The sequence below is a fragment of the Helianthus annuus genome, chromosome 10 (assembly GCF_002127325.2).
Source record: "Helianthus annuus cultivar XRQ/B chromosome 10, HanXRQr2.0-SUNRISE, whole genome shotgun sequence".
NCBI lineage: Eukaryota > Viridiplantae > Streptophyta > Magnoliopsida > Asterales > Asteraceae > Helianthus > Helianthus annuus.
The window spans coordinates 175,724,198-175,746,565 of NC_035442.2; the positions used below are offsets into that span (position 1 = coordinate 175,724,198).

Genomic DNA, 22,368 nt, shown 5'->3' on the forward strand with positions numbered 1-22,368 from the left:
TAACTCCGCCTAATTACTCGGAATCGATCAAACGCGGTCAAACTTGGCCAAAATCAGATCTAGTAGTTCAATTCGGGCCGAGTTTGACTTAAAAAATAATAAAACATAATTTATATGACTATCATATTAAATATTAAATAATGAATATCATTTCATGTATTTTGTTATAAATATTAGTAAATTTATGTTATTAGACATATATTTAATTTTCGGAAACTGATTTCTTTATAATTTAACATGTCCGAGTACTCCCCGAGTACTCTCAACTCCCCAGTCGACCGACTACGAAGCGCCTAGCGACTTTTGCAACCATGGCTACAACTGTGTGCCATCATAGGCTTTATAGTATGCAGAAGCATGGGGAGAGTTCTTGAAGTTGGTCTTCAAGAATGGGTGTTCCAGTAGTTGGGCGGCAGTAGGGCGGTCATCTGGATTGACTTGCAAGCATTTAGCTATGAAATCCTGGGCTTCATCAGACAGTGTTTTCGGAATTAAAGGAGGTTCACCCCTGCCAATTCTAAACAGTGTTTGCACCTGAAAAATAAACGTGTTTCTGTTACAGTAATACTGCTAACAAGAATTAATTTGATTAGGTGATGGTAAGTAATAATCATTCAGAAACGGGTTGTAGAGATAGTGTTTGGATGCATGGTTTTGAAAAACGCTTGAGGCGTGCGCCTCGAGGCGAAATGGCCAAAAAACGAGTTTGAGACGTGCCTCATGGGGTTTTTATTGTATATGCGCCTCAGAGGGGCTGAGGCGCTAAGAAAGGCAGCGCCTCAAGTGCGCCTCGTGGGATTTTGGTAGGATGTTTTTGACTTTTTGTGTCAATTTTAAGCATTTCATGTCTTTTTTATGTGTGTTTTTGATGATTTTGATAAATCTAACGATGAAATTAGTTAGTATTATTACTTTTATAATATATATGTAATTTTTATATTTATTTATTAATACTGCCTCGACCTTACGCCTCGTTTCGCCTCGTGAGGCGAAGGAAAAATGCCTCGAAAATCGTTTCCGGTCTTTTAAACCTTGTTTGAATGTAAACTATAGGTTTATGTTTATTTAGGTCTATTCAAACTATACAACGGGTCGATTTAAGTATACTTGGGTTAAAATAGGTCACATTATTAAAACCGGTAAAATGGGTCTATTCAATATGGGTCGTTTACTCGTTTTCAACAAATCAAATTTCGAATATCCGAATTATTCAAATCTTAACGTTTTCAAGGTGGATTCAAATTCAATTACTGATATCGAATCCGAAACGAATTTCGAGTTTTTCAAATTTGATTCGAATATTGAACACATCCAAAACATAAAAAAAAACCTATATCCAAAATACTTAAAGTGATCAACATTAAAATTAGAAGTTTAAAGCAAGTGACAAGAAGATTATAAATTAAGAAACAAAACGTTCAACTTCTAAACGTTACACCTACAAAATTTCATCATTGGCGAACCGGCAAACTGAGATGAGATTGGTGAAGTAGTGAACCGGCGATGTATTATTACTTATTAGTATTCGAATTTCGAATCGAGTTCAAAATCATAAATTCGTAATCAATTCGAAATTCGAATAGAATCAAATTTGAGTTTTTGAAACCAAATGCGAATCTGATTCAAGTCGAATTTCGAGTTTTTGAGTCTGATTCGAATATTGAACACCCCTAAATTAGGTCCCCCCACCCGTCACACTAGTGGCCATAAAACTTATATATGGTGGATGAACCCATTTCCATATTTTTTTTCTTAAACAACCCATTTCAACCAGACTTAACTAACATTTCTAACAAGATGGTTTTCAAGTATCTCACATGATGCATATGTTAGTTATTATGCACCTCATCCTAAAATCCTTAAGAGTTTCCGGCCAAATTCTCTAAATTCGGGCAAGATTCCAGACAAATTTCTATAGTTATCTAATGAAAACTACTTTTCTACACCAATACACTAATATTTTAGAACTTTTGGTCCTGAATAGATGATATTAAATGTTATATAATAGGTTTGTTTATTTTTTTGTAGAATATTATTATTTTTCAAGTACATAATATATTTTTAATTTTTTTCATTATACGCTTATATTTTCTCAGGCCCTCGATTTTTTTGCGCCTTGCGACGAGGCCTATACGCCTTGAGTGCGCCTAGCGCCTTTAATAACTATGACTAGGATCAAGTCTCCCAAGTTCTTAATTGAGATGGAAGTTGTGGAACATAAATAACTAGTACATATCAAGCACCCACCTTCTGACCAAATAAATAGAAAACAGATGCAGCTAGGAGTCAATAGTGGTGCACTGTTGGGGGTGTCGGTCGGGGTGCCCACGGTTTGAGACCGAACCGGACGAGGGGAAAACTTACCAAATACCGGAAACAGGGGAAAATGAATACCAGAGATCAGACCGCTATATCGTCTGTCGCTGTTGGTGCAGCTGGTTCGGTGCAGCTTGGTTGGGCGGTTCAGAATCCGGTTTGGGTTTGACCAGTTTTCAGTTTTAGGCTTGGAAAATTGACGCGTCAACATATTAATGTTTGAACAGTTTGGCCATTTGGCTGCACAATTCCTTCCAGGTTTATGGAAGACAGTTTAGGCTTTTCGGCTTGATCAGTATTTACTTTTGCATCAATATGATGATAATGAACTAATATTTGCCAAAAAATGGATTCAAAATTAATCAAAGACTTGAGTGATACTCAAAATTTGATTTTCTTGTTGCATGATATAAAATTCACTAATTTACATCAATTGGTTTACGATTTGCGGGGATACTTGCCAGGACGAAAGCAACAAATAACAAATCGTTGGGAACAAACTTCAAAGAATTTTAACGACATATATATAATCTACAAGATTTAATGCCTATATAACTTGTAGATGATTCACAGATGATCAATCAGAACGATAAAGGCTTTTTGCCGATTCAGTAAGAATTGGGCAGATATTGATTAATAATCCCAACTTTAAAAATTCTCTCCAATGATCCCAACTTGTAAGAATTCGGCCCCCGTTGATCCTTTTCCAACATAGGTGCACTTAAATCATTTAAGGTGTTTGCAGGTGCACTTGAATCTATTGAGGAAGCCAAATTCTTATATGTTAGAAAAGGATCAATGATCCCAAATTTTTATGATGCCTTGCTCCTAACAGCAACAGCATGAGGAAGTGGCCTTCTCTTCCGAAGCATCGACTTCGTTACCGGAGTCTGCAACTGAACCAACCCGTCAGCAGCATCCAAGAGTCGGAAGATATCGGATAGCCTCTGTCTATAAACTTTCCGACCCATTGTGTCAAGTTACCAAATTAGGAAAAACAAACCCAATTTATAGAAGGATAAAAGGCTACACAGTCTTGACAGTGATGACGCTAGCAGCATTAATGAAAAATAATCATTACCATCACATAGCCACATTTCAGAAAAACGGCGGCATCAGCAATCATGACATTAGCATTAAAACATCTGACAAATAATGCAGATATTTTCACAAAACCCAAGTCAAACAGTGTCATTACGAAAGTTACAAGGAAGTACAATACATGCCAAACAAAGTAAAATAAAAATATTCTTCTTCAGACTCCTCCGCGGGGTCCAGCAGCAGGCGCAGCGAATCTATGCCATCCTCGTTCACTTTGTCCATTAATTCCCCATACGAGGATAGCGGTTCAGTGTATGTCGCCTCGAGGGCGTAAGACATGTCACTTTGAAATTTACTCCTCTCCGTATGGAAGTCCGGAGCAATCTTTTCCAGCTGCTGGCACTCCAAGTAACCCTTATAAACGCCATCATTATAACCAGACTGATATGCAGCGGCGGATAGACGATCTATCAAAGCTGTAAAAGGGGGGGATTGTCGGAGATACTCAAACGCCCCCACCAAGCCATTACATATCAGCCAATTCCTATCGTGCCGCATAGCCGCCAGTTGACTAGTCAGGTCACCCACTTTGGCACTTGATCGCTCCAGGGCACGTTCAACCTCCTTCAGGCGGGCGGAAGAGGATTTGGTAAGCGCGTTGTTTTGGGAGAGAAGGGAGTCGCAATGGTTTTGAAGTTCTTTAAGCTTCTCTTCTCGCTCCTCCAGCTCCGCTTGTAGCAACTGGGCTTTGGCATGGGAGGCCTCTACCTCCGCGGTCAACCCCTGGTACCGCTCTTGCACCTGAGACACAAAGTCAGTGTCAATTTGGAACTTTTTCAACTGAGCAGACATTTCAGATCTCACCTTTTGAGCTTCAGCAATGGCCTTACGCTCTAGCTCCTCTTGCACACTTTTAGCCTGAGCAAGAATCCGGTCTTTTTCCGCTATATCGCGGGCCCAAATTATTCGCTCCTCGGCAAGATGGGCAGTCACCCTTTTTAAATCATCCTGGGCCTTGTTCTTCTCCGACAAAAACCTAGCTTCCCTCAACCCGGCAGCCTGGAGTTGACCCTCCAAGCGACACTTGTCATCTTTCAGTTCTTGGATAATAGAACGCGCCTGGTGGAGCTGGGTATTATCATGCATCAACCTGCGCCGGATCTCCGCTAACCTCCGGGGTTGACTGACGGAATCAGCCGTAGCAGAGTTCATCAGATTTTCGTTGTTCAAACCTTCAACATATGCCACTTCAGCTGGGGGGTAAGCCCGCTCAATCCAGTGTTGAATCACTGGGGGAAGAGTAGCCTAGAAGATTCGGCAATTTTCCATTGGGGCTGGAAGCGCTTATCCCGGGCATGCGGGTCCCAGTTGATGGTGGGCAAGTAAAGGTCATCGACCAAGCGGGCACCATCGTCAGCAATACCACTACTAGACCCTCCAGCGTCACTGGCAGCGGCCCCTCCGGCACTGGTCGCCTCTTGGGTAAGGTGCACGGTGGGCATCTCCTTATCAGCAACAAAAAAAAAAATACTTAGTGGTGAATCAAACAAAGAGGAAGGAGCGACGCTGGAAGTCAGCGGTGTGGAAACTGGGCTAGCTGTTACAGTCACAGCGGTGGTAAGTGTAGGCGGTGGCATTGTACAGCTAACGGCGGCAGTATTGCTGGCCTGAGGTATAGGCTCTGCAACGCTACTAACGCCAGAACTGGGAAGCACTACCCCCACAGATGGAAATGGGGTTGGTGTAACATTTTCAGTTTGAGCCCCGCTAGAAGTACCTGCATACAAAGTAGCCAAGTTTTGTAACGAGAGGCTCATAATTTATAATCACATTTGAAGACAACAAGTACGTACCAAACGGCAGGGCATAAGCAGCTTGCACAGCCTCAAACGCGCTCAAAGTAGGAGCAACAAACGTTTTCCGTTTTTTCGGCGCTGGACCAGGGCTTGTCATCGCAGCGGTAGTAGAAAGGTCACCCCTAGTAAGCGATGTCCCACCAACAGAAGACGCGGCCGCACCGGCCGCCATATATTTCCTCCCGGTAACCTTTATCCGGGTGGGTTTTTTCTCTAAGGCAGAAACACCGCCACTTGGGACGAGCGGCAGGGGAGCAATATATGTAGTAGGATCCGCTGGCAAAGCGGGTACCAAAAACTGCTCCAAATGCATCTCCAACACACCCGGCTCCCCTTCGTTAAGCACGCGGTCCGTAGCCCTCAACGCAAGATGCCGTGAAGGGTCAACAAAGTCAAATAGGCTCCACTCCCCTGTGACGTACGTAAATGTTATGTCCGAAATAGTAACACAAATGACCAAAAATAAACAAGTATACCTGCGTCATCCCTTTGAAAGGAAGAGTACTGCCTGATATCACGCCACAGCCAACTCATACCTGCGATAACCAGGGCCCCTTTCGGGATTATTGTGCACTCGAAAGGGCGGCCACACAACTTCGTATAAAGGGCGTTCGACACATACGCATCCTCAGAAGGACCGTCGTCCTTGACCTTGTCCTTCGGCCCCTTTTCCTTCCAGTACATTTCGCTAGGAATCACAGAGGCATCAATATAGAAAATTTTCTTTTTCCAATCCTTGTCTCTGGAACTAGTAGGAATATCCCTCAGACAAGAAACGTCAGTACCCCTCCGGTCAAAGGTGAAAAAGGGGGATTTCCACACAAGAACAAAGAAGGCCCTAAATACAAGAAGTTCCGGAATATGACCTAGGGCTACACAAGCAAATTCGAATTGGCGAAGTTTCAACAACCCAAGTGGATGTAGTTGGGAAATGTGAATACAGTAATAATCGAGTACCAATTTGAAAAATCTGGTAACAGGCAGTCGAAAATTGCAAAATTTGAAGAAATCACTAAACAAAGGGATTTTGCCCTCTTTTAAGGGAAACGTTGTGTCCATTTTCGATGGCAACACGGGATTCTATTCAGCCCTGATGTCGTAGTCTTGCACAAGGTTGTTGTAAGACGCAACACCCCACTTGCAGAACAGAGCATCGGTGCTGGCGAAGACGGAGGAAGAAGATTCGCCGGTTTTAGAGGCCATTTTGTTGAATTGAGGAAGTGTAAGCAACAGATGTGAGGAAATGGAATTTGAAACCTCACAAATAGAGGTAGTACTTATATACAAAGGCAACTTTTCAAATTCAAAAAGGCGCACGGACGGAAATACGTGTCAAAACAGGGTAAATACAGTTGTCATCCCAATGATGATTTAACTGTCACGTCCTATCTTGTCGCCGTCATTTTCCCATAACATAACGGCACTACACTCGATAAAATTAGCCCCAAACAGGATATACCAACTTTTCTTTCTCTTAGCCGATCTCATGAAATTCATTTCATAACTTCGGACTGGGGGGACATGACGAGGTATGACCCGCGTCGGCTAACCCGACCCGGTCATTAACTATTATTTTATTACAAACGAATAATTATAAATGATTATTCTAGAATATTCCATCTTTGCATGGAAGGTTACACAACCAAATCTCCAACTTTTTGGGAAGATCATGCAAATCCCTAACTTATCGGAATCCATCCTAAGTTAGGGGAAACCCTAATAGCAAAACTATAAATAGAGGTAAACGTATAAGGTATGGGTCATCTTGCTCTCATAAAACTCTTTTCTTCACCTTTACTCCCATAAACCGAGACTTATTCTCACGCCGGAGGGTGGTTACAGGAATAACCCCATTCCTGTAACGAGTCCTAACGGTGTTTCTGTTTTGCAGCTAATTGTTCGGGTCACTAATCGTTGAAGTCTTACTCGGATACTACCGTTAAGGTCAATGTTGCTTCATCTATATATATATATATAGGCTAGGTTAACGTACAATGGCTCTTATCGTACAATACGCGATCATCTCAGCCGTCCAATCCGGTGCGAATTCACTTTTGAACATACGATTTGTGCTGAAAAACCAACATGCAAAAAAACTTTATATACCAACATGTGATTTCATCATATTTACAAACATGCGAAATTGCTACAAAAAAACCAACATGCGATTTCCAACATGCTTTTTATAACATGAGATTTCACAATATCGTACGTTAAGGGGTATTTTACACTTTCACTATATACATATATATAGGATGGGGTACTAGAGTAAACACTAATGTATTTGCGAACCGAGTAAACAAATCTTGGCCATTAATTTACACACGTGGATGGGCTAGGATATCATCATCAAATCCTGTTCATTGATCTACATACATGTATGGCCAGAATTAGTTTACTCAGTTCGCAAACTACACTAGTGTTCACTCTTGAATCTAATCCTATATATATATATATATATATAGGGGAAGGATGTATAGAAAACCCACTTGTGGTTAGAAAACCCGGAAAACTCAAAGCTCCCGATTTTTTTTTGAAAAAATTTACACATGTTATATACATGTTTTTAAGGGTTTTGGGCAAAAAAAAATCAAAAAAGCGCCGAGTAGATATTTAAAAAAAAAATAAACAAGTTTTGGTGTAACATATGTTACCCCAGAAATTTGTTTATTTATTTTTTTTAAATATCCACTCGGCGCTTTTTTGATTTTTTTTTTCCAAAACCCTTAAAAACATGTATATAACATGTGTAATTTTTTTTTAAATTCGGGAGGTTAGAGTTTCCCAAGTTTTCTAAATTATAAGGGTTTTCTATAGATACTTCCAGGATTAGGATCAAATACAAAGGATCCTAATTGTAAGAAGGGTACAAAGGCTCCTAAAAAAACCCACTACAAAAAAAAAACCTTAAACATCCCCACCACTCAAAAACCTAAACCCCAACCCACCAAAAAAAAAAATTTTTTTGCCGAGTGGGTGAGGGTTTAGGTTTTTGGGTGGTGGTGGGGTGTTTAGTTTTTTTTTTTAGATTTTTTTTTTTAGGTTTTTGGGGGTGTGTGTGTTTGGGGGGGGGGGTTTCGGTTTTTGGGTGGTGGTGGGGTGGGGTGGGGTGGGGCTGGGTGTTTAGGTTTTGGGTGGTGATGTAGTGGGTTTATTTTAGGTTATTGGACACTTGTCACTCTATAAATTCTTCTTACACTTCTTACACTTCTTACAATTAGGAACCTTTGTAGAATAACTTGACCCGATACTTCCATTATATATATAGAGAGAGAGAGAGAGAGAGAAAGCATAATGTACTTCAAGGCTTAACTTACATTAACATACATGACAAAAAATATAATGTGCGTTATTATCATAGAACGTGCGTGATTATAGTCACATGCGTGATTATGTGGTCCCATGCGTTTTTATGTGGTCCCATGCGTGATTATACCCCTGATCCAACGGTTACCATTGTCTCCTACGTGATGTATGATAAGGCTTTTTGTATGTTAACCTTACTCTATATATATATATATATATATATATATATATATATATATATATATATATATATATATAGGATTAGGATCATGAGTGAACAACTTGTTGAGAGTGAACTAAGTGAACTAATCTTGGCCCTTGATCATTTTTTAGATTAAAAGGGTATGATTGACATTAGCCAAGTACTTTTAATTAAAATCCTTTAATTTTCTCCACTATTAACTCTCTCTCTCTCTCTCATCTTTAATTATTTCTCTATTATTTTAATTACAAGAGATTGAAGGGCTAATGTTATTTTTATATAAACTGTTATGTTCCTTTTAAAATTAAATATTAAACCTAATTAAATTATGATTTTTAACATATGTGTATACAGGTCAGTATATACAAGACTTATACATGTGTGTATTATTACATCTTGTTTTCACGGGTTAGTATAAACCAGATTTATACACTTGTGTATTATTCAAGTACATATGTGTATACGGGTCGGTATATACCGGACGTATACACCTGTGTATTATTCAAGTACATAGTGTATACATGTCGATGTATATCAGACTTATACACTTGTGTATTACTACATATTGTTTCCACTATACATCTTTTCATCAAACATTGATCTAATACATATATGTATAGAGAATGTAATTAAATATTTTTAATTGTGTTCTAGCTGGAACAATATTTGATAATGTTTGTATTTTTGTAAAATTATGAAATATCAAGTTAGGTAATATGTGAGAGAAAAAAAAATATAGAGAATGTAATTAAATATTCTTTTAATTGGAAAGAGAAAATCCGGAGAGAGAGAAAATTAATTAATTAAATGAAGATAGAAATATACAATTATACCCTTTTGTCTATTAAAATACTTGTAAGTTACAAAAAATAATTACAATCTTGCCATTAAAGAAAAAATCTAGATCTACAAAATTAGTGGTCATGATAAGTTCATTTTGTTCACAAATAAATCATTGTTCACTTATGAACCCTACCCTATAGGATAGGAGTTGGCCAGAAAGTCCAAATTTCCTAAAAAGTGTAAAAAGTCATAAAATACCATAATGTCAACCATAAAACACACCAAAAACCCACAAATAATATGATGAAGATTACTAAAACATCATGTATGTGGGTTTTGTGTTGTGTTTTAGATGTTAAGGCTCTGATTGTGGAATGACAAATATTATTGTGTTTTATGTTGTTTAGCATTGTGTGTTTTATATTTATAGTTCTACGATGGTGTGTTTGAAGTTTTTATGGACTATTAGAGTTTGAATATGGTGTTTTAGTAATATTCATTCTATTATTTGTGAGTTTTAGGTGTGTTTTACGCCTGAAATTATTGTGTTTTATGACTTTTTACACTTTTTAGGAAAAACACACTTTCCGTAGGATCCCCACTCCTACCCTATATATATATATATATATATATAGAGAGAGAGAGAGAGAGAGAAAGTATAATGTACTTCAAGGCTTAACCTACATTAACATACATGACAAAAAATATAACGTGCGTTATTATCATAGAACGTGCGTGATTATAGTCTCATGCGTGATTATGTGGTCCCATGCGTGATTATGTGGTCCCATGCGTGATTATACCCCTGATCCAACGGTTACCATTGTCTCCTACGTGATGTATGATAAGGCTTTTTGTATGTTAACCTATATATATATATATATATATATATATATATATATATATATATATATATATATATATATATATATATATATATATAAATTTGACAAGTTTGAGATAAAACACAACAAAATCGACCCACAAGGAACTACTAACTAGTAGATACAGGCATACAGCCACAGACAACTCAATTCAGAGAATAGAAGTAACCTCAGGTGCCATCCAATATGGACTCCCTTTGATATATGTAATATCATTCGATGTGGTTATGATACGACCCAACCCGTGACCTGACCCGTGAAACCCACTCCAACTTCATGTTTAAGTTACTGAATGTTTATTTAGTCAAATTGAAACCCACGTGGTTTAGTAACTTCCCATTAGTTGGTAGTTTTAGCCATGATGCATGTTTCCACGTTAGCCATGTTTCTCTGCATGTTACAATTTCATGTTTTGTATTTAAACACATTAATTAGTGAAATGAAGAGAAGAAGAAAAGTTAGCTAAGTCTTGTGTTTCTCTTATCTTGTTCTTTGGAGCCTAACCCACTCTACGGGTCTCTTGGGAGATTAGCCATCTCGAATCGGCTTCTATCAGGTTACCTGTAGATATAATCAATGTAAATGTAACCAAAGGTATACAAAGCTAATCAATGAAAAGGAGTCAAGGATGAACAAAAACCTCGAGTTCTTTTTCCAATCCAAAATCGGAAAGCTTCACAGACCCACTTGCATCAAGCAATATATTAGCACATCTGATATCCCTAGAACATGTAATATAAGTCAAATTAGAAAATGACATAGAATTATAAAAATGCACCAAATGAAAGAAGGTTTACCTATGAACCACGTTTCGTTCATGCAAGTAATTCAAACCTCTCAAGATCTGCCTGGTGTATGCCGAGACATGGGAATCCCGCAATTCATACGTTAGGTACAGCTTTGCCAGTGAACCTTTAGTTACAAGCTCAAGAAAGATATATATCTTGTCATCATCCTGCAACATCATTATAAGTTAACATGTACCCGTATGGTGAAAACGATAATTAATATAAATTTAGGTTTGTTTAGGAAGTCTTTAATAGCTGGAGTCAATCCTGTATTTTGACCATACTCCTTGGTTTGGGTTATGTTTCATCTCTAAAGTAAGGAAATCTTATGCTGTTGAAAGTCATAAATTATAGCGTAAAGCGTCAGATGAGCCCAACGGGTTGAAAGCACCCGAAGTGTATTTCTAATGCATTTGTGGGTTAACAGCAGTGATGATTAGCCTTTAATTTACTATCTGAGTAAAAAACAAACCTGGTCTACTTATTTATTTTAGTAAACATTTAACTTAACAATTTACATCTTCATCTTCAATTTTAGGGTAAATTACACTTTTCGTTCTTTATGTTTGTAGCGGGTTGCAATAGATGACTTTTAACTTTAATAATTACAGTCACAGTCCTTTATTTGCAAAACCTGTTACACCTTAGGTCCTTTGACCCTAACCTAGTTAAAACTTTCAGTTAAGTGAGGTCATGTGCAACCCATATGAGGGCAAAACAGTCATTTAATACAAAAAAAAACAATGTCAAAATTTAAAAACTTCTATAAAATTTTTATTAAATGATTGTTTTGCCCTCACATGGGTTGCAAATGACCTAACTTAACTGAAAATTTTAACCAGGTTAGGGTCAAAGGACCTAAGGTGTAATAGGTTTTGCAAATAAAGGACTGTGACTGTAATTATTAAAGTTAAAGGTTGTCCATTGCAACCTGATACAAACATAAAGGACGAAAAGTGTAATTTACCCTTGAATTTTATCAATTTCTTGATTTTTGTTTTTTCAAATCAAGGCCTATAAACAAACTAAAGAACACACAAACTACAATTAACTGTTACATCAAAGCTAAATCAAAACCCCTTAGTTTTATCAAGAAAAATTATAATTGAGAACATCCATATTTAGAAAAGAAAAAAAAGATCGCCTCTCCTTGTTTATCAACAAAATCAAAGCCTTAAGCTCCTAAAATTTGTGTCAAAGAAAACGTTTGTGAGAGAAATGCATACTTTATCTGTTCCAAGATATCGAACTATGTTCTCATGATCGAGCTGACTTAGTAATGATATTTCCTGAAATTATAAGACAATAAAAGGGCTTAACACACAGAAACTCAGGATCTGATGGTTACAATCTTATTCATATTATCATACTAGTATTAAGCCCATGCGTTGCATCGGTTATTGTAAAACTATGTCAAGTAGAGTCAGCGACCACCAACACCGGAAAAGCTCGTAAAAACAAATTACATAAAAACGAAAAAAATAATGATGAGCGAAAAGCAGACATGAAATCTTTGAATCACGAACGCTCGTTGCAGAGAAATTAAACCAAAACGTAAAACATAGAAAAAAAATAACTAAGTTAATCCAGGACCCGCGTGTTGGTCGAACTTGTTAAACGGAGAAAAATAGATGTACTGCGACGTGCCAGTCAAACGGGAAAAAATAAACGAAAAAAATATTGAACCCCACACGTACGTTGCGATTCATTAACTCACAAAATTTAGAACGAAGCGAAAAACTTGGGAAAGATGATAAGTATGGTGGACCAAAATTGAAAATAAAAAAGAGTTGGGATTAAATTGCAAAAGATGAAAAACTTTGGGTTAAAAATAAAAAATCAAAGGGTCTAAATTGCAAAATTAAAGTTATTTATTAATCTTAGATAAAGATAATGATAAAAATAAATGATATCTATATATTAATTATTAATATTAATATTAAAAGAAATTTATTAAATAATTATAAATAAATTTATGAGGTTGAAGGAGAAAATGACATGTGGCATTATTTAGAGTCTTTTATTATAAGTTAGATAACGAGAAGAAATGATGAAAATTCATATATCACCCGTTCAAGTTGAGTAATGATCTGCTTTCTCCATCTTCCTTCATTAAGCAAAGAAAACTCCTTCACAGCGAAAAAGAACCCAGATCTGCAAACAAAAGCATTATTGATGACAACCCATATATAAAAAATGACGAAAAGAGATGTAACGTTACTATCCGCAATGGGCAACCCCAATAATAAAATCTGAAAGATGATGCATTTGGTAACATAGTGTATGCAGCATGCACTCTGAAAATATAAAACAATCTGATAAAAATATTTTCCACTTACTACGGTCTAGCAAATTACCACAAAACAAAGCCACAACAATTAGTTCTAACAGCCTATTAAGGTCAGATCCTCATTAGATTGAAAGCTTTACACAAATAAGCTATATATAGTGAAGACCAAGCTATATAAGCTTTAAAAAATTGGACCTAGAGATAAGATAATACTTGCGGCGGCAGATAGCAAACGAAAGATAAAACCCAAAAAGTACAGTCGTAATATAACAAAACGGTATCAACACGTGTTCGGTTCGTTTGTTATTTTATTGAAAGTATTTCGAAACAATTTTTATTTAAAATTAAGTTAAATTATTAAAGATGAAGAAAACAAAATTAAAGTATTAATATATTATGTATTAGTTTTTATCTAATTTGCAACTATTTTTAGAGTTAAATGCCATTTTAGTCCCTGTGGTTTGGGCCATTTTGCAAGTTTAGTCCAAAGGTTTCATTTTTCACCTGTGGGTCCAAAAAGGTTTCATCGTTGCCATTTTAGTCCACTGGGTTAACTTTATCCAATTTTTATGTTAACGAGAAGGGCAATTCGGTCATTTTATATGGTTGAATTGCCTTTCTAGTTAAGAGAATTACATATAAAATGACTGAATTGCCCTTCTCGTGAACATAAAAAATGGATGAAGTTAACCCAGTGGACTAAAATGGCAAGGTGAAACCTTTTTGGACCCACAGGCGAAAAATGAAACCTTTGGACTAAACCGGCAAAATGGCCCAAACCACAGGGACTAAAATGGCATTTAACTCTTATTTTTAATAATGATTAGAAAAGACGAACACACGGTATCATATTGGCAAGAACAGAAAGGACAAGCTGCATCTAAGCTGTATAAGATATCAAAAAATGCATAGTTGTGAAGTTTCACTGATATTAAAATCTCACTTACTCGTTATAACCTTCATAGACAGTGCAAAGCGAACCACTTCCAAGAACATTACCCTTCTGCCAGTTTTTAAAACTGCCCCTGAACAAAACATCTGATGCCTCACTTGGACCCAAATCATCCACGATCATTCGTGACATAGCAGGTGGAGGAGCAAGTAACTGTGGCTGGAGACTCCTTATACAACTTTCACCCTCCATATGGCGTCTCTCCCGCGTTTTATCCAACATATCTGAACCAGAAGGTGAGACAACTGAGTCATAGATATAATAACTTAAACTAACTTCCAATAACTAATAAAATGTGTTACCTTTTGAATCAAAGGAATAATCTCCGTCAGTGAAATGTTCTTGGAAATCCGCTCTCTTTCTACGGTTTTCAAAAATCTCCTGTAAAGAACGTTTTATCTTTTCTTCATTTGATTGATATTCTGTTGGAATATTAAACTTAAGAGAAAAATGCCCGGATAGTCCCTGTGGTTTCGCCTTTTTTCACCTATAGTCCCCAACTTTCTAAAATTACCTGAATAGTCCCTAAGTTTTCAATTTTTGTTCCCGGATAGTCCCTGGGTCTAACTTCAGTTTGTTTTCTCTGTTAAGAGGGTGTGAAATGTCAAAAATACCCTTTCCTTAAAAAGGCCAAACCACAGGGACTATCCGGGCATTTTCTTCATTTTTAAAACCCCACCACCACACTTCATATTCAACCTCCACCCACCATCACCCTCCACCATCACACAGGTGATTGAAACCGTGTTATTTATGTCGGGTTTGAACACCCTTTTGCAAACTTTGATCGGTAACAGGCTTCCTACGGTCATGGGACCGTCTTTTGCTTATATCTTATCTGTGTTGGCAATCATAAATGATTTTGCAGATGAAGATTTCTCATCTGAGCATCAGGTATATGTGTACATATACATAATGTACAATTTTAATAATCTAAAATTAGTCGTTGGGTCGTTTGTTATGAAGTATACTGACAAAAGAAACTTTTCTTTTATGCTTTGAATGATAGAGATTTGAACACACTATAAGGGCTATTCAAGGAGCCTTGATAATATCTTCATTCTTCAATATTATTATCGGATTTAGTAGGGCATGGGGAGACTTCAATAAGTAATGTTTTACTTTTTAAATTTGATGGAACTTCAATTGTATCGCGTTGATGATTTCTTTATTTGACTGTTTTTTGGGCTTCATTATAGGTTTTTCAGTCCTGTTGTTATCGTTGCATACGTTTGTGTAATCGGTCTTCGTTTATTTGGAAGGGGGTTTCCTGAGGTAATAATGTTCGGTTCATCGGGCCCACTCTGTTCTCGAAAGATTCGCATTGCTTTTTTGTATTGCACTTGTGTGGGCTTTTGCTGCTATCCTCACTGTAGCCGGTGCTTATAATAACGTCGGTCAGCAAACAAAGCTTAGTTGCAGGACGGATCGTTCCTATCTCATTGAATCCGCTCCATGGTACATACAATTTTTGTCCTTTATGAATACGACCGGTGCCGTGGCTGTTGCGGTTCAATCACCTATGTGATGGTGGAGAGTGGAGGAGGGTGATGGTGGGTGGAGGTTGAAGATGAATTGTGGTGGTGGGGTTTTATAAATAAAAATGAAGAAGATGTCTGGATAGTCCCTGTGGTTTGGCCTTTTTAAGGAAAGGGTATTTTTGACATTTCACACCCTCTTAACAGAGAAAACAAACTGAAGTTAGACCCAGGGACTATCCGGAAACAAAAGTTGAAAACTTGGGGACTATTCAGGTAATTTTAGAAAGCTGGGGACTATAGGTGAAAAAAGGCGAAACCACAGGGACTATCCGGGCATTTTTCTCTAAACTTAATTTCGTTATTTATATGTTATGTATTATTAAACTTAGGATTATATGTATATGGGTCAATATTTATGAAGAGGTATGATGGTTGGTGTTACACCGTTTCCCGCCGAATGTAACCGCCACATAACCGTCTCTCATAATGTATATAATAAACTTGCCGGCAATCATTGTCGGGCACCAAGACAATTTTATTTCCTTCGAAATTGTCCAAACTGTTTCTCCTTCTTGTTCCCATATTCCCACTTTGTTTTGTGTGTGTAATCATAATACAATGAAAACCAATTCATCGAACACCGGTAATGCTTCCGCTGATATGAAACCGGATGTCCAACATAGTGGTATCAGAGCCACGGTGGGAGATCGAAGAAAATCGATCGATGTTATACGATTCCGGGCACAACCGGATGAAGAACAAAACAGAGTGTACGGAGACGGAGACGAATTTAACCCCGATCGCACACGAATGTTTGCAAGAATGAAGCGAGAAACAATGCGATGCAAACACTATTCCGATGAAATGAATGAAAGACGAAGGAAGATGCGATTGGAACAAGATGTTCCAACAATAAATTACGACTGCAAGAAGAACCGTGGAATAGCGAACGGAATCGATAAGGATTCCCAGAATTTAAAAAACAGACAAGTAAGTGTCCCAAGTTCCAGCCATGTAAGGGCTGAAGACGGTTATGATGAGGGCCGGAGTATTCACGCAGACGGGGAACCATTCAAGAGTACCATACGGGGAAAAGATGAAGTACCAAGCGTGAATTTCGCAACACGCGCAGATGACGAAGAAGACGTTCGATCGAAGAAGGTAACCAAAGCGAACTTTACGGGTAATTTAAATGTTTTTAAACGAATACGAAATTCATGTGGAGTAGAGACTAGAACAGGGGAAGATGAATGTTTATTCATCAGGGGCCTGGGTGATGTAGAGATTCAAAGAGGGAGTGAAACCATGCAAATTCAAAGCGTGTTTTACACCCCAAAATTGAATCGAAATATGTTAAGTATGGATCAGTTAGTGTTACAAGGGTACACGATAAAGATAGATGGTGAGAAATGTCAGATTCATCCAATGTTTAGTATTCCAGTGTTTAATATTAAGGACGAAGTCACTGGTTTAACAAAAGAAGATGAAATAGGAGAAAGGGAGAAACAAGCAATTATCTCCAATAAACAAAAACACGAAGAATTCAAAATGGATTTCTTGAATACTTATTTCGAAGAGTTGCACATGTCTTCAAGTAAATGTGATTGGAGTACTATGATAATTCAAGCAATTGAATTTCATGATTTTTCCTACTGCAAGTATTTATTAGACATGTTAGAAGATGTGCCATTTGTAAACAAATACAAGTTTCAATTAAGGAGCAAATTCAAAGAAATGGTAACATGGTTCGTAAATAATTTTCTAAAAATTCCGTCAAGTCCGGTACTACCGATCATCAGGAACAATGATCAGGTAGATTTAATGGATCTCTATTTAAAGGTAAAAAGAGATGGTGGCTACAAGAATATTACTTCAAACAACACATGGGCGATGATAGCAAAGGATATTGGTTATGAATACCACGATGGTGAGTTCATGAGGATTATGCACGCGATGTATCTCGATGTTTTAGTCTACTATTACAAGTTCAAAACAGTGCAAGGAAGAGTGATCGATAAAGAAGTGCTTGAACAAGATGAAGGCCCTGTACATGAAGCACAAACTGTGGATGATGCCAACAAAAGTGTTCTCAAGACTCTCTAAAACTGAATTAAGTTTAGGGGAGTGTGTTGGAATATTAAACTTAATTTCGTTATTTATATGTTATGTATTATTAAACTTAGGATTATATGTATATGGGTCAATATTTATGAAGAGGTATGATGGTTGGTGTTACACCGTTTCCCGCCGAATGTAACCGCCACATAACCGTCTCTCATAATGTATATAATAAACTTGCCGGCAATCATTGTCGGGCACCAAGACAATTTTATTTCCTTCGAAATTGTCCAAACTGTTTCTCCTTCTTGTTCCCATATTCCCACTCTGTTTTGTGTGTGTAATCATAATACAATGAAAACCAATTCATCGAACACCGGTAATGCTTCCGCTGATATGAAACCGGATGTCCAACATATTCAAGAATCGGAGGCTTTCTACAAAAAAAAAAAAAAAAGAAAAAAAAGAAAGAAATTAGGATTACTTGTTGCTTGAGTGAAAACTCAAGTTCCTTTACGATCTCAGCCATCGTCGGCCGCTCTTCACGAGCTTTCTTCACACACCGATAGGCAACGGCTGAAAATGATTTCAAAGAACCTGGATCCATTTGTTCTTTCAGACCAGGAAGAATAATATCATCTAACCTCTTCTCCTCGTAGCATCGTCTCCACTCACGCACCAAGATTTTAGTCAGCTCATGCTTGTGATACTCGATGCATAATCTCCCACACAAAATTTCAAACAACACCACTCCAAAAGAGTACACGTCAGACTCTTTTGATAGAAAACCCAACTCCATATATAACGGATCACAATACCCAGGTGTGCCAACAGCATGGGACACAAGATATGTGTGCGCTTGGTTAGCAGGGCCAACTTTTGACAATCCAAAATCAGAAACTTTGGCCGTCCATTTCTCATCCAAAAGAATGTTTGCACTTTTGATGTCACGATGAAGAATTCTTTGTTGTGTATCCTTAGGATCGTGTAAGAAATGTAGCCCACGTGCAGCCCCATCACATATCTTCAAGCGCTGGATCCAAGTGAGAGTACTATCATTTAGATACCGGTCAAGGCTTCCACGGCAAGCATACTCATAGACCAGGATCATCTCATCACCCTCAATGCAAAAGTGCATAAGGGAGATGAGATTTTCATGTTTGTATTCGGAAAGCATCATGACCTCCTTCCAAAATTCAATGTTCCCTTGCCCCAGTCTGCGATCAAGTTGCTTAAAAGCGACTGTGATTTGACCCTCCGAGGAAGAGAGTTCTCCTTTATACACTTTCCCGAATCCACCACGCCCGATCACCTTGGTGGGATCAAAGTTGTTGGTGGCTGATGCTACATCTTGCATTTGAATTTTAAGATGATCAAAATCTTTCATGAAAGACATCCTACTATATGAAATTACAAAGCCTAATCAAAGCAGACAAACATGAAGATCTGACTGAGTTGATGATGGACCATCAGGTCGAGTCAACTTTGTTCCTTTATTCATACATCTCTTCCTCCAACGAAAATTTCCAATGGTCAACATACAACAAAAGTAATATAGAAAATATAAAATACAAAGATGGAATCAAATCAATAATAAGCTAGTAGCTTGGAAGAGAAATCAAAGTCATCAATTGTCAATAACTAGTAAATAATGCCCCACGCTTTGCGGCAGGTTGAGTAGACGTGTAGCTTGATTCTTTACTCATTCAATACCGGGAAGAATTGCAGGCGATAACACTTCTTCCTGTTTATTTCTCAATGATATCCGACGATCAAGACAATTTGCAACCTTTAACACCGCAAGCTCACAAGTAGCACTTTATAAGCCAAAAAATAAGCAACATGCACAGTGAAGGTATAGTCTTCGCAAGCAACAGACCATGCAACCTAAAAACAATAGAAAGTTGTACCTTATAGGCATTCAAAAAACATTGAACAAACGGTGTGCATATTTACCAAAAATAAAGAGTAAATACATTTCAATACAAAACAAATCACATAGCACACCAAAAATATGCAAACTTACAGTGAAAACGCATATTTGTCACAAAACACATATTTATTACAACCAAATGTCATTTATGTTATTAAATTTGATATGTTGACGATGTTAAAACCAAATGTCAAATCGATGGTATTGGAGCGGTGGAGGATTCTTAATGCTAATGCAGTTGAGAGAGTAGAGGCTCGCGCCAAAATCGAGCGATTCATCTAATGTGTTCGATCTTTCTCGCTATGTTGGTGTTGTTTGCTCTTTAAAGGTTTATTAGTATGATCAAAGTGATTCTGATTATTTAATTAGCATTCGCCTTTTATCACCGACATCGCTAATGGTGTGTATATAAGGCATTGTATAGTGACTTCAGTTGATTGGTGACAGACTATGCAGTTAATGCGGTAAAATATCGGATATCGGTCAAGAGACTGATATTTGAGATATAGGTTATCTCGGTGAGATATCGGTAATTTTAATATAATGCAGAATTTATATATATAGATATAGCAATAAAACACTAATAATTCAGTGATATATTGGTTATATCGCTCAAATATCGGTGATATATCGGTTATATCCGTCAAATATCGCCGATAATATCAGTACCGATATTCTGATCGATATTTGACACCGATATTTTACAAGAGGACTGATATCTCACCGCTATTAACTGCATAGCTGACAGAGTATCCTTTAATTTGGTTCAAACGACAACATACATAACTTCTCTATGAATCCTATCATGCTTGTTAAAAGGCTACTTTTATAGGTAAGATCATTTTGATGTCATAGTTGTTAATGGCAAATAGCGACAGATAGCGATAAGGTGCTTATATGCTACATAACAAATAGCGATAAATAGCTAGAAAGAAATGTTAAAAAAATTTATATGTATATTATATCAAAATACCCTGGTATTATATATGCTATTTTACATGTATATTTAACAAAAACCTAAAATCCAGTATTTTATAGCTATATATAATTGTTATTTATATTAAAATAAAATAAAAATCGTCGCTATTATCGTTATCCATCGCTACAACCCTAATAGCGATCCTAGACCAATGAGCGCTATTGACAACTACGTTTGATGTGAGCGTTTGAAGGATGATACGGTATTACTCTTCTCTATATATATATATATATATATAAGTCTGGTAAATTTCATCTTTTGATGATAACATACATAGACTAAATATGTAATTTTTTTATTTTAAAAGAGTAGAGTAAGATACTCAATGAAGCGAAAATCATGACTTGTGTATCTGAATTCACATACCTGACTAAGAAAACGGCAAACTAAAAGCGAAGCCCAAAACAGCTTCCAAAAGTGGTAAATCAGTTTGATTTGGAGACGGTGGTAGGGATGAATGAAGAGGGATTTGACGGCGTTAAAGGAAGGACAATGGGTTGCAGCAGCTTGTGAAGATGGTTGAAGATCGACAGACGACCTGGAGATGTAGGTCGTGCAGTTTGTTTTTCTAAAAGTAAAAGGGTAAATTATATTTTTCGTCCTTTATGTTTGTAGCGAGTTGCAATGAATGACCTTTAACTTTAATAATTACAGTCACAGTCCTTTATTTGCAAAACCTGTTACACCTTAGGTTCTTTGACCTAACCTGGTTAAAATTTTTAATTAAGTAAAGTCATATGCAATCCATGTGAAGACAAAACAGTCATTTAATAATAAAAAAAGAATATCAAAATTAAAATATATAAACCTAAACCATTAACCACCATCATCTCCCAATTACTCTCTCTCTCTCCCCTGACTTCAACTACCCTATATCTGTTTCTTCGCCATTCTCATCTTCAATCTCCAAACTCACAGATCTTGGCACCAATAATCCCCACCCCTTTAACACCAATTCCAAGATCTCAAAAAACCAACCACACTCAACCAATCACACAACATGACTGACCTTCAACTACCCACTTACGACATCATCATCTTCGGAGCATCCGGTTTCACCGGCAAGTACGTAGTTGGAGAAGCCCTCAAGTTCCTCAATTCCCCCGACTCCCCCCTCAAAACCCTAGCTTTAGCCGGTCGAAACTCTTCCAAACTCACTGAATCCCTCAACTAGGCTTCCGGTTCCAAAACCCACCCCACCACCCCCCATCATTGCCGACACATCTGACTCATCATCTCTCCGGCGCATGGCTTCTCAAATAAAGCTTGTCCTCAACTGCGTTGGCTCATATCGCAAGTATGGTAACCCTGTTGTTAATGCTTGTGTTGAAGTGTGCGGTGATTACTTAGATATTTGTGGTGAACCAGAAGAGGATGGAAACGGTTTATTTCTCAAATTGATTTATGTTAACTATTGATTGGTTTCAGATTCATGGCCCTAGGCCTATAAAAGGATCCACCATAGAACACTAAGAAGAGCTTGGAATTTGGGCTGTGAA

General features: G+C 37.4%; 3 protein-coding genes across 3 annotated transcripts; 1 reads left to right on the forward strand and 2 right to left on the reverse strand.

The window, feature by feature from the left end:
* Window positions 1–315: 315 nt before the first annotated feature.
* Window positions 316–15,143, reverse strand: LOC110886707 (mitogen-activated protein kinase kinase kinase 1). Its single transcript, XM_035978424.1, is given in 12 exon segments — window positions 316–534; window positions 5,999–6,039; window positions 6,330–6,350; window positions 6,852–6,867; window positions 10,522–10,616; window positions 11,037–11,110; window positions 11,186–11,343; window positions 12,403–12,465; window positions 13,246–13,330; window positions 14,414–14,663; window positions 14,721–14,840; window positions 15,128–15,143. Coding segments are annotated over 12 exon segments (1,158 nt in total).
* Window positions 15,062–15,930, forward strand: LOC118483244 (nucleobase-ascorbate transporter 3-like). The gene is made up of 3 exons (XM_035978823.1): window positions 15,062–15,312; window positions 15,428–15,528; window positions 15,618–15,930. Exons 1-3 carry the CDS (start codon window positions 15,172–15,174, stop codon window positions 15,805–15,807), a joined length of 432 nt encoding a protein of 143 aa, XP_035834716.1. The 5' UTR covers window positions 15,062–15,171; the 3' UTR covers window positions 15,808–15,930.
* Window positions 15,931–18,376: 2,446 nt separating this feature from the next.
* On the reverse strand, window positions 18,377–21,530 carry LOC110886708 (receptor-like protein kinase FERONIA). Its single transcript, XM_035978425.1, has 3 exons — window positions 21,236–21,530; window positions 18,442–19,844; window positions 18,377–18,394 (listed from the first exon to the last, which is right to left on the reverse strand). Exons 2-3 carry the CDS (start codon window positions 19,351–19,353, stop codon window positions 18,377–18,379), a joined length of 930 nt encoding a protein of 309 aa, XP_035834318.1. The 5' UTR covers window positions 19,354–19,844; window positions 21,236–21,530.
* Between the last annotated feature and the right edge of the window lie 838 nt (window positions 21,531–22,368).

Excerpts from the sequence above, each read along its gene's own strand:
- LOC118483244 (XM_035978823.1), top strand. The coding sequence starts at position 15,172 with ATGTCGGGTTTGAACACCCTTTTGCAAACTTTGATCGGTAACAGGCTT. Across the intron at positions 15,313-15,427 it reads ATTTCTCATCTGAGCATCAG|AGATTTGAACACACTATAAG; the intron begins GTATATGTGTAC and ends TTTGAATGATAG. Across the intron at positions 15,529-15,617 it reads GCATGGGGAGACTTCAATAA|GTTTTTCAGTCCTGTTGTTA; the intron begins GTAATGTTTTAC and ends GCTTCATTATAG.
- LOC110886708 (XM_035978425.1), bottom strand. The coding sequence starts at position 19,353 with ATGTCTTTCATGAAAGATTTTGATCATCTTAAAATTCAAATGCAAGAT.